This window comes from Lathamus discolor, chromosome 5, assembly GCF_037157495.1.
Source record: "Lathamus discolor isolate bLatDis1 chromosome 5, bLatDis1.hap1, whole genome shotgun sequence".
NCBI classification, from domain to species: Eukaryota; Metazoa; Chordata; class Aves; order Psittaciformes; family Psittacidae; genus Lathamus; species Lathamus discolor.
In genome coordinates, this window is record NC_088888.1 from 58,075,760 (window position 1) to 58,090,509 (window position 14,750).

The 14,750-nt window shown below is 36.6% G+C and overlaps 1 protein-coding gene across 1 annotated transcript in view; it reads left to right on the forward strand.

Annotated features, from left to right (window-relative positions):
- FAM184A (family with sequence similarity 184 member A) overlaps positions 1 to 14,750 on the forward strand; it is a 67,366-nt gene that overhangs the window by 11,698 nt on the left and 40,918 nt on the right. Inside the window, exon 2 of the mRNA XM_065680988.1 lies at positions 12,525 to 13,379. Within this exon, the coding sequence (XP_065537060.1) occupies positions 12,525 to 13,379 (855 nt within the window). The remainder of the gene's footprint in view (positions 1 to 12,524; positions 13,380 to 14,750) is intronic.

Below are 14,750 nucleotides of genomic sequence, written 5' to 3' on the forward strand. Positions count from 1 at the left end.
GCCAACTGCTGTTATTTTCTCAATGCAAAGTCTGTTGCTTATCTCTGAGAATTTTCCAGTGCATTGTTTCACACCCGGAAACAGATGCAATACGAGCATGCTACCTTACATTCCCCTAGGGACCTCAGTATTACCTGAAAGACCAAAATATACAAATATTCAAGAAAAATCTGTAAGGAAATAAGCTTGGAAACTAAAACAGAACTTGGAATAGCCTTTTGGCCTATCCTGTTTTCCTTGCAGCAATTTAAGGTCTGGTCATATCGCACACATATGACACATCATATAGCAGATGTGTCAACTATATTCTAGATAGATGATTAGAGGCTAAATGGGGTTCTTTCTCACCAGGAGGCAGACTGGGGAATTTTTACATCTGTCACTAAATCTTTTTTTTCCCACTTTTTTTATTTCCTTCAGTATGCTTCTCAAGGTTTAACTGTCTGAGGCAATTGCCTAAAGCTAACTGTGCTACAGATTTGTAATGGTTGTTTCTGACATAACCTGGGTGATAGAGGTCAACATCCCAGAACTGGAAAGAAGTTTTGACCGGGTGTTGGTACTGCCACATCTCTCCCAGCACAAGGGTATTGAGTTGCAGTTACAGGTATAAACTAAATCAATCTGTAGCAGGAGGAAACAGATGATTCAAGTTTTATGCAGAATGAATACCTGAACTGTTCCTGTTCGTTAGAGAGCTGTGAAAGACACTTTCACAGTCTGTATTTTATTACAGTGAAATTTAATGTTCTTTTTGTCCATTAATGTCCTATGTCCTTTTTGGTCAACTCTCGTGTTCTTTTCTGTGAAAATAAGCACACTTGAAGTAATTTGATTGATTTGACTTCATAATTCAAGTCACTGATTTACTGCATGACAACTTGGGGCTATAATGCATAGCTAGTCTTTTCTTACATGCTTACATTTCCTTTAAAAATGGTGGGTTACCTGCTACCTGAGTGTCCTGATAGGCTGTATCACATGTTGAAACGGGTGAGGTTCCTATTGGTTACACCTACACCTCTGTTTATACCTTCGTTATGCTTGTTTTCTAAAGAAAATGGTTATTTTCAAAGAGAAATCATGTATGGTACATTGTGTAGCTTGTTTTTAAGTAATTTCTGTCTGTGCTTAGGCAACTGGGCCAAGGTGGAAGCTGAAGCTGCAATGCTGATTTCAGTTCTCAACATGTAGAAGATATGGGGGTGTGGATTAGAGGGCGTCTGCATTAATGGCTCATTTCATATCTTGTTTTCTGAGATATGGTATAGTATTACCAGACATGAATCTTCTGTGTAATGTAACTGAAGGGCCTTGCAAGGCAGCTTGTATCACTTCCCTTGCAGATGTTCACAAAGCATTGAAAACTTTAGTTTTCTTTTTTAATGTGGCCTGAAAAACTCAGATGATCAGGTTTCTTTAACTCGTGTCAGGTTTTTGTTTGTTTGTAGGTTTTTGTTTGTTTATGCATTTGTTTTGATTTTTTGTAATGGAGTAGAAAGTAAGTTTAATTCCTGGTAAGTGCTGGTGTGTGTGTGTGTAGTGAGTTTTAGTTGTTTAGTACTTTGATAATGAGTCCATTACTGGTTTTTGCCTCTCCCTGAAGTATATATGTTCAGGTTGGGGGGGATATTCCTTCTTTGTTGTGATTCACTGGTATCATTAGTATTCCACTTTAAAGACACTTCAGTGAATTCGTTCAAAGCTCTGTATTGAGTTCTAGTGTGCTTTATGTCCTGGTTCCGTGACTGAAGACTGTCCAAAATATAGGAGACATATGAAGAACTTAATGAAAACCCAATGGCAAGTTAGCAAGTACAAGCATTAGTTTAACTTTTTATCTGTAAAAGGAAACTTTTCTGAAATATACATAGCTCTGTTGATATGCATCAAGCTTAATTTTTAATGTTGGGGGTTTTTGTTTGGTTGGTTTTTGTTTTTTTGTTATAAATAACCTTACACTTTCATGGAAAAGATGTTTCAGAAGCAGCATTGTACACAGTCTTTTAATCCTTAAACTATAGGTAGAAAGCTGTGGAAGTTCTCTTAAAGTAAAGATTAGAATTTGGGAGAGGATCTGCTAAAAGTGGAACAGAAAGCTAGGTATCAAAATCTATCCTCTTTATCAGAACCTTTTCTAACTGTGTTAGGAGGAGTGCATGAATTACTGGAGATACTTGGGCTTATATTTTATTAAGAGTATTGTTGTTAAAGAAACAAGCAAACAAAACAAAATAAAAACAAAACACAAAAAACCAAACAAGCAAACAAAAAAAACCCCACCCCAAAACGAACCACAGCATAAACACTATTTACTTGCTAAATTTGAAATAGAGCTTTGAAAAAATACTTGAGAAACTTCAGCAAATTTGTTGTCTGCTTATAAATGTTTTAAATCTGCAAAGCAAATTGTTCCATACTGTCTCTTAAGAAGTTAAGAGTTCTACAGATGTAAAATTGATGTATTGGAAGCTGCATTTTACATACAGTAGTCTTAAAATATGCCTCAGAAGATTTTATCAGTATTCTATTCTATGACTGTGTTCTCTGTATACGGATTACGCAGATAATTCTTTAATTTTTCTTTTAGCTAATTATGTATTTTGCAATCTGCCACCAATTTAGCTCTTTTTTTTTTGTTGTTGTTTTGTTTTATTTCCCTTTTCATATAAAAATGTTTTTTTACAGTACTAGTTGGAACCAGACATGTTTGTTTGAGAGACTGAATATATAAACTGACATGTGCATGATACAGACTTGTACCTACCTCAAGCCCGGAGGACTTGAACTAATTATTTAGTGTGAAGTTGCACAGAAGTGCTCAATATTTAATTTTTTTCTTGAAAGGCTACTTAGATTAGATTTACATGTGTTCCTCAATTTAAGATTGCCACTGCTTTCTCAACTGCTGATTCTTTTGGTATGCTGAAGAAAAGATGACTTCTTGCTTTTCCTTTAATCGTCTTGCTTTATCATGTTTCATGTTTTTTCATGCTTTTATCATGCTCTATCATGTATCACAGATTTTCATCTTAGGAGAGCTTGTCACACACAGAACTTGAGGTCTTGATGACTATCCTTATTTGACTGACTGTATGGGGAATTTTTTTTGGAGGTGGAAAATTCTGAAGAGTCTTACAGGCTTTTGTATGGTAAATTGCTGGAAGGGTAGGAGTTAATGTCTCCCATTTAATGTGGGGCAAAGAAAGTATTCAAAAAGAAGCAAATCATTGCAATGTAAATACTTTTAAAATAAGCTTCTTGTATTCTAGCTGCCCAATTATGCAGCTTCATGGAACAGCTTTTTAAGAACATTCACTAGTGTAGCTCTCCAGGACATTATATCACTGATGAAGTTTAGATCTAGCTGGATAGCCATAATAAAGAAAATACAGATTTTAAACTGGTGATTAAGTGTTCAGGTTGAGAAACCACAGGATTCCATTTACTGTATTTAAAGGGGTGGATTGAAAATGCAATGTAATTGTACGTTTCTAATGGAGATACTACATGGAGATTTCCTGCTGAAGTACACACAATCTTTTTTCCTTTTTTTTTTTTTTTTTTTTTATTGAATGGTTGAGAAAACTTGTGGTGAAAGGAACTGTACAAACTTTAAGTAATAGTTTTTTTTTTTTGGTGGTTTTTTTGTGAGACTGCTTTTAAGGAAATTTAAAACTGATTGCATCTTCAATGCTGTTTGTCACGTGCCTGTGTGTTCTCTCCAGATGTATGGTAGACAAGCAGACATTGAAGAGGACTGAAAACTGGCTGAACTGCTGTGCTTTGCTGTGAAGTGTTGTGGTCAGCAGCACAAAGCACAGTTGGAGGCCAGTCACTAATGGTGTACTCTAGAGGCTGATGCTGTTTAACATCTTTGTCAGCAACCTGGATGATGAGACAGAATGTACACTCAGCAAGGTTGAGGTGAGACAATGCAAAACTGGGGCAAGGGGTTGATAAAACAGATGGGTGTGCAGCTATTCAGAGCTGGACAGGTTGGAGAAATGCACCGACAGGAACTTCTAGCACAGTCCTGCATCTGGGGCAACATAACAAATACATCATTGGAATTGTCTTGCTGGAAGGCAGCTTTGCCAGAAAGTCCCTGGGGTCCAGACAGACAACTACTTGAACCTGGGCCAGCAATGTACCTTTGTCAAAGGTCAGTGGCATACTGGACTGCATTAGAAAGAACATCACAGCAGCTCAAGGGAGGTAGTCATCCTCCTCAACATTGCTGAGACACATCTGGAGTGCTGCGTGCAGTTCTAGGTTCCCCAGTGTGAAAGAGAGATGGACATAGTGGAGCAAGCCCAGCAAACACCCACTAAGATTATTAAAGGAGTGGACCATCTGTCACGCTAGCAGAGGCAAAGAGCTGGGACTGTTTAGCCTGGTGAAGAGAAGGCTCAGGGGTTCTTATGATTGTGTGTGTTTATACCAGATGGTAAGGAGTAAAGAAGACTGAGCGGGCATATTCTTAGTGGTGCCTCGTGAAAAGACAAGGCAAAAAGTAATTCCATTAAATACAGAAAACCACATCTTTTGCTGTGAGGATTGTTCAACTACTGGAACAGATTGCCCAGAGGGGTTCAGGAGTCTCCTTCCTTGGAGATATTCAAAACTCATTTGAGGAAGGCCCAGTGTAATCTGTTCTAGCTAACCCTGTTTTGAGCAGGGAATTTGGACTAGGTGACCTTCAAAGGGGCCTTCAAACCTCAGTTCTTCTGTGATTCTGTATACATGTTGTTTCTATAATCAGTAAGGTGCTGAACCCTTAAGCTGTTAGTGTGAAATGACAAGACTAATTGCCAGCATTGTGTAAATACTGAGAGATAGCTAGATATTATAAATATTTTCATTGTATGATAGATACCTGTAGGTTACTAGAAAGTATCCCAGTGGGCCACTGCAGACTTGTCCTACATTCATCTCAGGGTGAGCTTTGAGAATAAACTTGGACTGTCAATTGGTTTGATTTGAGCAGAAGTGACTGTGCCACCTTCTTTGCTTACTTTATGGTTTTGCTTTCATAACCTAAAAAAAAAAATAATAAAAATAAAAAAAAAATAAAAAGCTTAGTTAGTGATCAGTCCTCAGTTTGAACATGAATTTTTTTTTTTTTTTTTTTTGATTAAAATCTGGATCCTTTTTTTTTCCAGAGACAAGGAAAGAAATTACTTCAGTGTACTATCATATTTCTAGGTAGGTGGCCCAAATCCTTCTACAGTTATTAAAAAATTCCATGAATACACAAGTTTGCTTTTTTCATTGTGGAAAGTAAGCATTTACCATTAAACTTCCAGGGGAGATTTGTAGTTAAGGCCTGCCATAAAGTGAAAAATACTGTAGATACAGATACCAAGCTGTGAGTCTTGCAGTGTATGCTTTTCACTAATATTTCTTTCCTGCATAGCTGCATATTGTTTGGAAAGCTTCATACTTTTCCTTCTCTTAAACAAGCCTGGAAATTAGCGAGGCAGTTACGAGCAAGAAATGGACTTGTTTTCCAGCATGCCTTTCAAACCACTGGTGAGGAATTCTTTGCTTCATAGAGCATGGTACATTCTTGTCTGACTGATCTCTTCTGCTGTGAGGAACCACTAGATGCTGGAACTATGTAGAATCTGCAGAAGTTCTTGGGGAAATAGGAATTAAAATAGATCAAGCGTTGAGAAGAAAGGACCTGCAGGCAGAGAGATTGTGAAAATGAACTATGTTTTGATGGAGAAGAGAAACTGGGAAGACTCTTTCTCTGGCTTGTCATACAGTACTGCCATTCCTTTGGGGAAACAGAATACAAGAAACCTTTTGCTAATGTTTCATCAACTCAGTGCTCATCAGTAAGAATTAATAGCCTGTATAGGTGGTAATAATGCTGGCTATGCCTTGCTTTCAGGTTTAAGCAAACTAGGAGGAAAATCTTTTTTTAGTGTCAGCTTCATTTACACCTTATCCAAAAATCCTGGTGACATTTTCTGGCAATGGCACTCAAAAGTATCGCTTTGGATATCCTGTAGAGCAAATTTAGAAATGGAGATGCTTCATTTTACATTTTCACAGTAGTTCTGTCTCTACCATCCCTGCTTGCCCCCACCTTGCCAAACAGAATAAAAAACAAATCCCTTAGGTTTTTAATTCTATCTTCAGTTCCCAGTATTAGTGAGTACTTCCACAAAAATTAAATTCAAAGCAAGACAACTCGTCTTACATACTCTTAATTACTTAAAAACTATGTGTTTCTAGCTAGGCTGTGTATGGAGAAATCCAAAACCAGTCAATGGCCAGACAGCTTTTCATCATATACATCTACTGAAAACCAAATGTTTAAAGCCGTGACTCTTCAAATGGTAAAAGTTAATAGGAGAGTCAATTTGAAGATGGAATAGATTAAGATTTAAGATTAAGCTTTTAGTCTTGAATTATGATGAAAGTCAGCTTTAATGATAAAGCAGGCAAGTAGATTTTGAATGAAGGACAGTAATTTTTTAGATTTTGAGACTTAAGACTTATTTTTCTGTCTAGTACAAAAAAACTACATGACTTAATTATTTCTTTCTGATTAAAATAAAGTTGGTGAAAGTCCAAATGTGATTGAATCAAGAATAAATTAGCCACGTCTAGTGAAAAAAAAAAAAAAAAAGGAAGACTTAAAATATCAATTGTATTGATATAAGTGATCCTGACTGTGTTGGACATTTTTATAGTGGCCTTTTCAAAAAAAGGATTGATTTTTAGAACAAAATAGAGGAACTTGAGCTTTGCTTTCAGACAATAAATGGAATCAGCTGACTAATATTACTCCTTTTATATGAATGGGGTTTTTCACTCTAAATTAAGAATCTGTAAGTGTGATGGATTTGTTGAAATATTTTTGCAGAAAATTTCAACTGTTCATCCTTTTAGACTCTTGTCAGTTCAGTATCAGTTGAATGTAATCCTTTAAGCCATTTGATACCCACTGAAGAAAACTCACTTTTTAAGTGCCATCTCTCATACATTTTATACCAAAAAGCTGGTTTTCTTTTCTTGCATGGATTGTCTTTTGGGGAGATATATGAATTGCTTTTTATTAAAAAAAAAGAAAATTTATGCAGTGATGAATTAGAAAATATGTTTTCCCTCAAAAAATATACAAATGCAGGGAGGAAGGGAGAGAAATTTCTGAATGAAATTAAAGTGTGGAAAGAAAATTCCAGCTTCATTAACTGTGGCTTGAATAACCATTAAGATAATATTTGGTGATATAAAATACAGAAACTGAAAAAGGAAAGGAGCAACATGCTATGGCTAGCAGATGATTAAAGCAGATGGAAATACTGTGTCTGTATTTTCTGAAACAATGCTGATGATATAGGATGGATCAAATAATTTTAAGTCATAGTGTTGAAGTAGTCTGAGAAGCTTTATGAAGATCTACTGTATTTTGATAATGTTTGTATAGAAGAGCTCTCCTTGTCAATTAGGCAAATAAGTGGTTTAGGTCTAGCTTGATTAACTAATGGTTTAAGTTTAGCTTGATTTGCAGGTATTGGCCGAGTTAAAAAGTAAGTACTGATTTCCAAGAAGCCTTTATAAAACACTTAAACTATTTCCTGCAGGTATTTGCTCCCATTCTGATTAACTCTTGAAGCAAATTTGCTATGAACATCCTGAAAACAGAAGTAGGATAATTTTCAGGATAGAAGTCCTGCATGTTGTATCTAATGCATGTTACATCTAATATTTAATCTCCTTTTTTCTGTCTTTTTTATCTTCTTGTCTTAGCAGGAATAGCAATTTCACCTGTTCCCCAAAGTGACAGTCTAAGTTGCATATTGGCAAGTAATTTTATCTCTTTTTCCCTTCCATCAAACATCAAGTGCCTTCTATAATTACTGCCTTGTTTTCTGGAAGAGAAAAGCTAGATCTGGGGGCTCCTATTTTTTATTGTATTTTGCGAAATATTTGTAAGTGATATCTGCCCTTATCTCCTCTCTCTATTCCTCAGAAACCTAGTTGCAGTTACCTTCTCTGGCATGCCTTAACTCACCACTGGTACAAATGCCTTTCCTCCGTTGTAATTTGTTAGGGTGAGGAAAAGACCCCACTTGTCCATTTTCTGCAGCACATCCAAGGATACCCATGTCAGGAAAAAAAAAAAAAGGAATTTCTACTAACTGTAGCAGGATGCCATCTGTTCTGCAGTGAACCCCACACATCTAGTCAAAGACTTTGCTCTACTGAATGGAATAGGGCTTCCCCCAAGTATCTATTTCTCACATATGCACTAATGTCTCTGCAAATCCCCTTTTGCCCGCTAAGGTAATATTTCACTTTTGAGACCCAGTCTTGAAGACCCTCCACTGCTAGAGCAGGAGCATCATAGCCTGATTGCCTCCTCTCCCCATTGTAATGAGTGAAGTGTTTCTCAGTTCACTAGTGATTGCTGAAATCGTTTGGAAGGTACTTGTTGCTGTCCCAGCCCCAGAGACTTGAGGTCTAAACCACTCTGGACTCCTGGCAGCAGACTACATGGCTTCTGAACTTGTGAACTCTGCCTTCCTGTTGTTGCTCAGCATGTTGGGCTATAAAGTGTAGTTCAGGTAATGTGCTTTCTTTGTTGAATCTTTGATTGTGGAGTGCTCTACAGCTGTAGATTTACCTGCTGGCATGCTTTTAATTTCTGTTACCTGGTGGGCTTGTTAATGGCTATTCCTGTTCCTGGATTTGGTTAAAGTGCGTGTTTCCAGATAGGCTATTGTAACATAAAGGTCGTGATTAGTTCCCAGAAAGCCTGTCATCTGTTGTCTGGTACAGCTCTAGGAGAAGGGTAAAAGGCAACAGTGAATGACCAAATTGGACACGCTGGCTGTTCTCTCCCTGTGCTGAGACATGTTCTGTATCTGTTCTTCAGGTGAGGAACACGTGTTTAGGAGCATGAGGAAAGTGTCTTTAGGTGTATGTGCCACAGTGAGGCTGTATGCCTTATGATATGGTACTTACCCTCAAGAAATCTAAAAGTACAAAATAAATATTTTTATTTTCTCCTTTCTAATTATCAGCTTAGAAGTTAGTGAGCAGAGCATGTCCTCTGACTTACCAAGACTTCACTTTTACAGAAAATTACAAATAAATGTTTAGCAATAAGTGTGAAAGTCAGAAATAGGTGTCATTTGTTTTCATTCAAAGGTTGAATGTTAGGTAGAAATGGAAATCTGATAATGTTTATTCCTGGAAATAAACTGTGCTGAAGTTCAACAGCAACAACATGGCATCATTCTGTAAATAATTAATTGTAAATAGAAGACATTAGAGAATACATTGGAAAATTTGTTGCTGTAATAAAAGTAATTCAGTACTTGTTTTCAGAGTTTCTACAGGAATAAATTGAGCTAATGCATGAAGACTGCTGAACAGTTAAAGGATTTTTATAATAGTAAATTTTTTGCGGAAGTATATTTAAAAAAAAAATTCTCACATTCTTGCCATCTATGGATTTTATCTCACAGGAAGACTGGTATAGTTAGACCATCTGTTCTGGGGAGATAGTACTGGCAGGAGACACTACTTTTACACCTGCAGACCGTATTTGTCTCACCCCTGCTCATCATGTTGTGCCCCTAATGCACTGGCCCAAGCATTTAAGATGATTTGCAGTGAACCAGTTAACCAATCCTGGCCTAAAGTTCTAGGCTTGTTTCTGTTGTGTTGTCAGCAACACAGAGGACTGGATTGACAAAGCACCTGTATTTGCACTTTTTTCTGTAAGGGAACAAAAGGTCTTTCTAGGAAATGGGTTTAAAAAAGAAAATAATGATTTTAAAAAGAGACATGGGCATACATAGTTATGGGGTTGGAATTTTTTTTGGTATACATAATATGTTTTTTTAAAGGGGAGTTTCATATTTAGCAGTTCCTTGGTTTTCCCCATAAATCCTCTGAGTAGCGTTGTCTCTTGATTACAATTTAAGGAGGAAAAAGTCCTATTAAAATTCAGAGATTATTATATGAAAGAAATCTTCAGAGCTTACCAAATGGTAGTCAATGTCTGGCTGGCAATGCATGACAAGGAATGAAATGTGATGTTGTAATTGACTGTCTACTTTGTATGTAGAAATGTATTTGTGGGAATTGTAAGAATCACTCTGTGATTGTGGACAGGTTTCTAAAAGACTGTTTTGACTAACTTTGACATTTTTCCTATATTACTATGTTTCTATAATATAACAAGGAGCAAAATTTGTCCAGTAAAACCAAATGTTTTCTGGATTTTAAATTGGTTTTTATTTTGTCTGAAATTGACCTTTCATTGATCATAATACATACTTTTAAATGTTTAAATATAGCATACTTCTCATTATTCTTTCAACAGGAAGAAAAGGTCAAAAATGAATGCAATACCTATTGTAACAGAAAGCGTGGTCATTCTGGAGTATAGGAGAGGATACATTTCCACATAAAATTAATTCATAGTAATACCTGGGAGATCTTTGATGTTTCTTGTTGATGCTGTAAATTAAACTTTTCTCTTTGCATCCCACTGTGTCTGTGGTATGTGACTTGTCCCTAGAAAATAACCTTGTTACTGTTTCCCAGTATATCTTAATTCTTCCTGTGTCTAACAGTTCTTACCTACCCATAGATAGCAAGGGTAGGTCAGGCTCATTGGTTCATGTGTTCCAAATCATTAACAGATTGTGCATGAGTAAATCCTCGTTGGCAGTGCAGTTTTGCAGTTCATTAAATAGGTGTGCAGCACTCACATAGTCTTAGGATGTCTCTCGTGTTTCAGACTGATGGGTACAGCAGCACCCTAGCACCACCAGGAACAAGACACTTCACCTGAAGTAGGCTAAATATAGTGCTCTGACCCAGGGTCTCACAAGTTAAGTCTAAAATGAAGGTTTACCAGAGACAAAATGTTAATATTTGTGTAAGATAAGTAGTGATGTGTTGGTTTTGTTTTTTTTCCTCATAGGTATCAGTTCCTGTTGTCATGTAAAATTAGAGAGAATGAATCACACACATTTTTGGAGATATTTTCTGTACTGCAAAATATATTTGGCATCTAATACTATTATTAAGGTGAATTACACGTTTTTAATTAGAAAAGCATTACATCGTGACTAAATTGCTGGCAAAAGCAGATCACCAAATTGCAGCTGACCATGCAAGAGTTGGTCAGCTCTCCAAACCGTAACATCTGATCTGGAGTAAAAACTATTTCTTGTCCAAATACCTGAACTTCTTCATCTTTCAGCCGAAGTGTTGAACACCAATGTTTTGGTCGTAGTCCATGTAGTTCAAGACACCGAAGCTAATGCAGCAGCAGACATGCTTAACCTTACCACATAGAATATAACTAAGCACTCTAATAATTATTTGCATAAAAAAGGCTATTACTGTTACTAACTCACTGTGTTGTACTTCTTCAGACCAAGGCATATAGTATTTTAGTAGATTCTTATTAATAATTATATCACTGTTTTGCATTAAAAGTATTGCGGTCTTTAGCTGGCAATTTCACTGTTCTTGGAGGCAATATTGTCTGTACCTGTGGAATGATATGCTAACTGAAAATACAGTAAAGCACAATTTAACCTCTTTTTTCTGTCATCTGGTAAGAATTGTGATGTGTATGATGCATTTAGAGTGGAGCTGGAAGAAAGATGAATTGCTCAAATGGGAAGTTTATGCTTCTGAGAAATATGCAGTTGTACTGGAAAAGCTACTGATATTAAAAGCATTTTAAGAAACATGGTTAGGAAATGGCTGATCTGCTGATTTAAAAATAGAGAGTGCAAAACTTATTTTATCTACCTACCTCCAATTTTTGCAACCTTAATGCCTTTCAGTTTTTGGAAACTTACTTGAGCAGGAGCTATTTATTTCAACTAGTAGAACTTTAAATATATTTCAGTTTCTGCTTTAATTTTGCTGAAATGCTGCTAGGCTGATTTTGCTTTAGAACAGGCTTTTTTTTTTTTTAATATTTCTATGCTAACACAATGCATTAAATTCTCCATCTGATATAGCTATTCTGTTACTTTAAAAATACTGAGATTTATAATAATTTGATAGAGCTGGAATCAGGCTGCCGAAGAATGTGTATTATGGCACCACATTCAGTTGCATGTTCCAATTTAATTTCATGCTGTAATGTGTACTTGGTGTGTGTTATTCTCCAATAGAAAGCCTCTGTTCAGATTTCTTCAGCAATGCTTTTAATTCTTTTAAGTAAACATTTTGGTTTTCAATGTGTTGAATGTAGTATTTACAGCAGCAACATGCATATAAAGGCATGAGGAAAATCATAAGTTTAAAAAGTATAGAAAACTATTCTACAAGATATATAAAGTTGTCATGACTAATACAGCATTTATGCAGTCACATTCATAATAATATTTGGTGACTTATTTGTATTATGAAACCATACGAGATTGACAAAGGAACTTCCAGAGTACCTAGGTGATTTTCTTACAATTTAACAGATAACCAGAATGTCTTTTCTCTAATATAATATTGTTTCATGTTTGTAGGTAATATATGCTTTGAACACTAAAAATGATGAACATGAAGCTGCTATCCAAGCCCTTAAAGATGCTCATGAAGAAGAAATTCAACAAATTCTTGCAGAGACCAGAGAGAAGATATTGCAGTATAAAAGTAAAGTTGCAGAAGAAATGGATCTCAAGAGAAAGATCCAGGTTTTAGAAGAGTCACTGGAAGATCATAAAAAGATGAAACATCAGGCCTTGACAGAATTCGAAGCCTATAAGGACAGAGTTGAAGATATGCAGCTTTGTGCAGAAGCTCAGCATGTCCAACGTGTGGTGACCATGTCAAGAGAAGTGGAAGAGATCAGAAAGAAATTTGAGGAAAGGCTACGAAGTTTCATACAGCTGCAAGTGCAGTATGAGAAGGACAAACGTACAGCTCTGGAAGACTTGAGAGCTGCCCACAGGCTTGAGATTCAAGAACTGCTGAAGACTCAACAGACTCAGAATGCTACTTTAAGTAAGGGTCAAGAAAAGCTAGAGGAATTGCATAGACTGGAGCTGGAAGACTTGAATAGTAAAGTTGAAGAATTAAGGCTGGAAAGAAAAAAACTCATTGAGGACTATGAAGGCAAACTCAGCAAAGCACAGTCCTTCTATGAGCATGAACTTGATTCTTTGAAAAGATCTCAGCTTTTTACAGCAGAAAGTCTACATGCTTGCAAAGAAAAAGAAGTGGAGTTAAGAAAAGAATTTCAAAACCAGGAAAGTATGTTACGGAAGAATCTAGGAAAGCTTAAAACTGAATTGCAAATGGTCCAGGATGAAGCTGCCAGTCTACGGGAAAAATGCCAAAAACTTCAGGTGGCTCTTGGCACAGCAGAAAACAATGTTCAGGTGAGACTGATGATACATTGTTCCCAAGATTATGAGTTTTCTGTTTCTATTTATGCTGCGTTTCCAAGAGGCTGGTAGTTTGAGGTCACTGGAACATGTAAACTTAATTTTATGTCGCTCGTACTTGATTACTGTAATCTAAATTTTGTTATTTATTTATATTTTGAAGTTATGTGTTTGGTTATGCTGACAAACTGAAATACTTGCTAGAAAAGTTGAGAAACCACTTTACTAGACTGTACAGTTTCTTGCAGAAGTGTATTCAACAGGAACATCATGTAACTGACAGTATAAATACAATGAATATTATGTATTCAATACACTCTTGTTTGTAGAGTTCATTAGTGACTAACTTGCTTAAACATGTTGGGTGTTAAGAAAAGGTCTGTAGGAGGTAAGAAAAAAAAGATGGCTTTCTGAATGTTTTAACTTTTTTTATTTTAACATCTTCAATTGTGGTTTTGCAAGCAGTAATAAATACTGCACACATTTTCACTCTGTACTCTTGGGCTGCGAGAGAGTTAATTGCCTTCATAGTAGCTGGTTTGGGGCTATGCTTTGGATTTGTGCTGGAAACAGTGTTGATAAGTCAGATGTTCTCATTAGTGCTGAGCAGTGCTTACACAGAATCAAGGCCTTTTCTGCTCTTCACACCACCCCACAAGCAAGTACACTGGGGGTGCAGAAGAGGTTGGAAATGGACACAGCTGGGACAGCTCACCCCAACTGACCAAAAGGATGTCCCATGCTATATGACATCATGCCCAGCAATAAAAGCTCTGTGAAGAGTGATGGCATTTTTCTTCCCAAATGCCATTACAAGTGATGGAGCTTTGCTTTTCTGGAGACGACTGAGCCTGCCAATGGGAAGGAGTGAATGAGTTTCTTGTTTTGCTTTGCTTGCGTGCATGGCTTTTGCTTTACCTGTTAAACTGTCTTTATCTCAACCCAGAAGTTTTCTCACTTCTCATTCTCTCCCCCATCCTGCTGGCGGGTAGTGAGTGAGCGGCTATGTGATACTTAGCTGCTTACTGAGTTAAACCACAGCACAGTGTTTTTTAGAAACTAAAGTTTCTTGTCCCTAACGAAGAGCAAGACATCCTAGAAATACAAAGACTGATTTTATTGTATTGTCAGCAAAAAAAAAAAAAAAAAGACTGGATATGCTGGACTTTAAGGAAAAGATTCTGTGAAAGTTTGCTTGGCTTTTGGTAGCTGTTCTGAGGCCTGAAGAACAGTAATTTCAGTGGATAATCTTGAGTATCTTGTCTTTTGCATTTGTAGTAACTCAAGTTTCAAAGCCAGAAATACCTTAAATGTGCTGGTCATAGTAAGTTTGGAAGCATCATTGGGTAGAGCTGAGATGGGCCA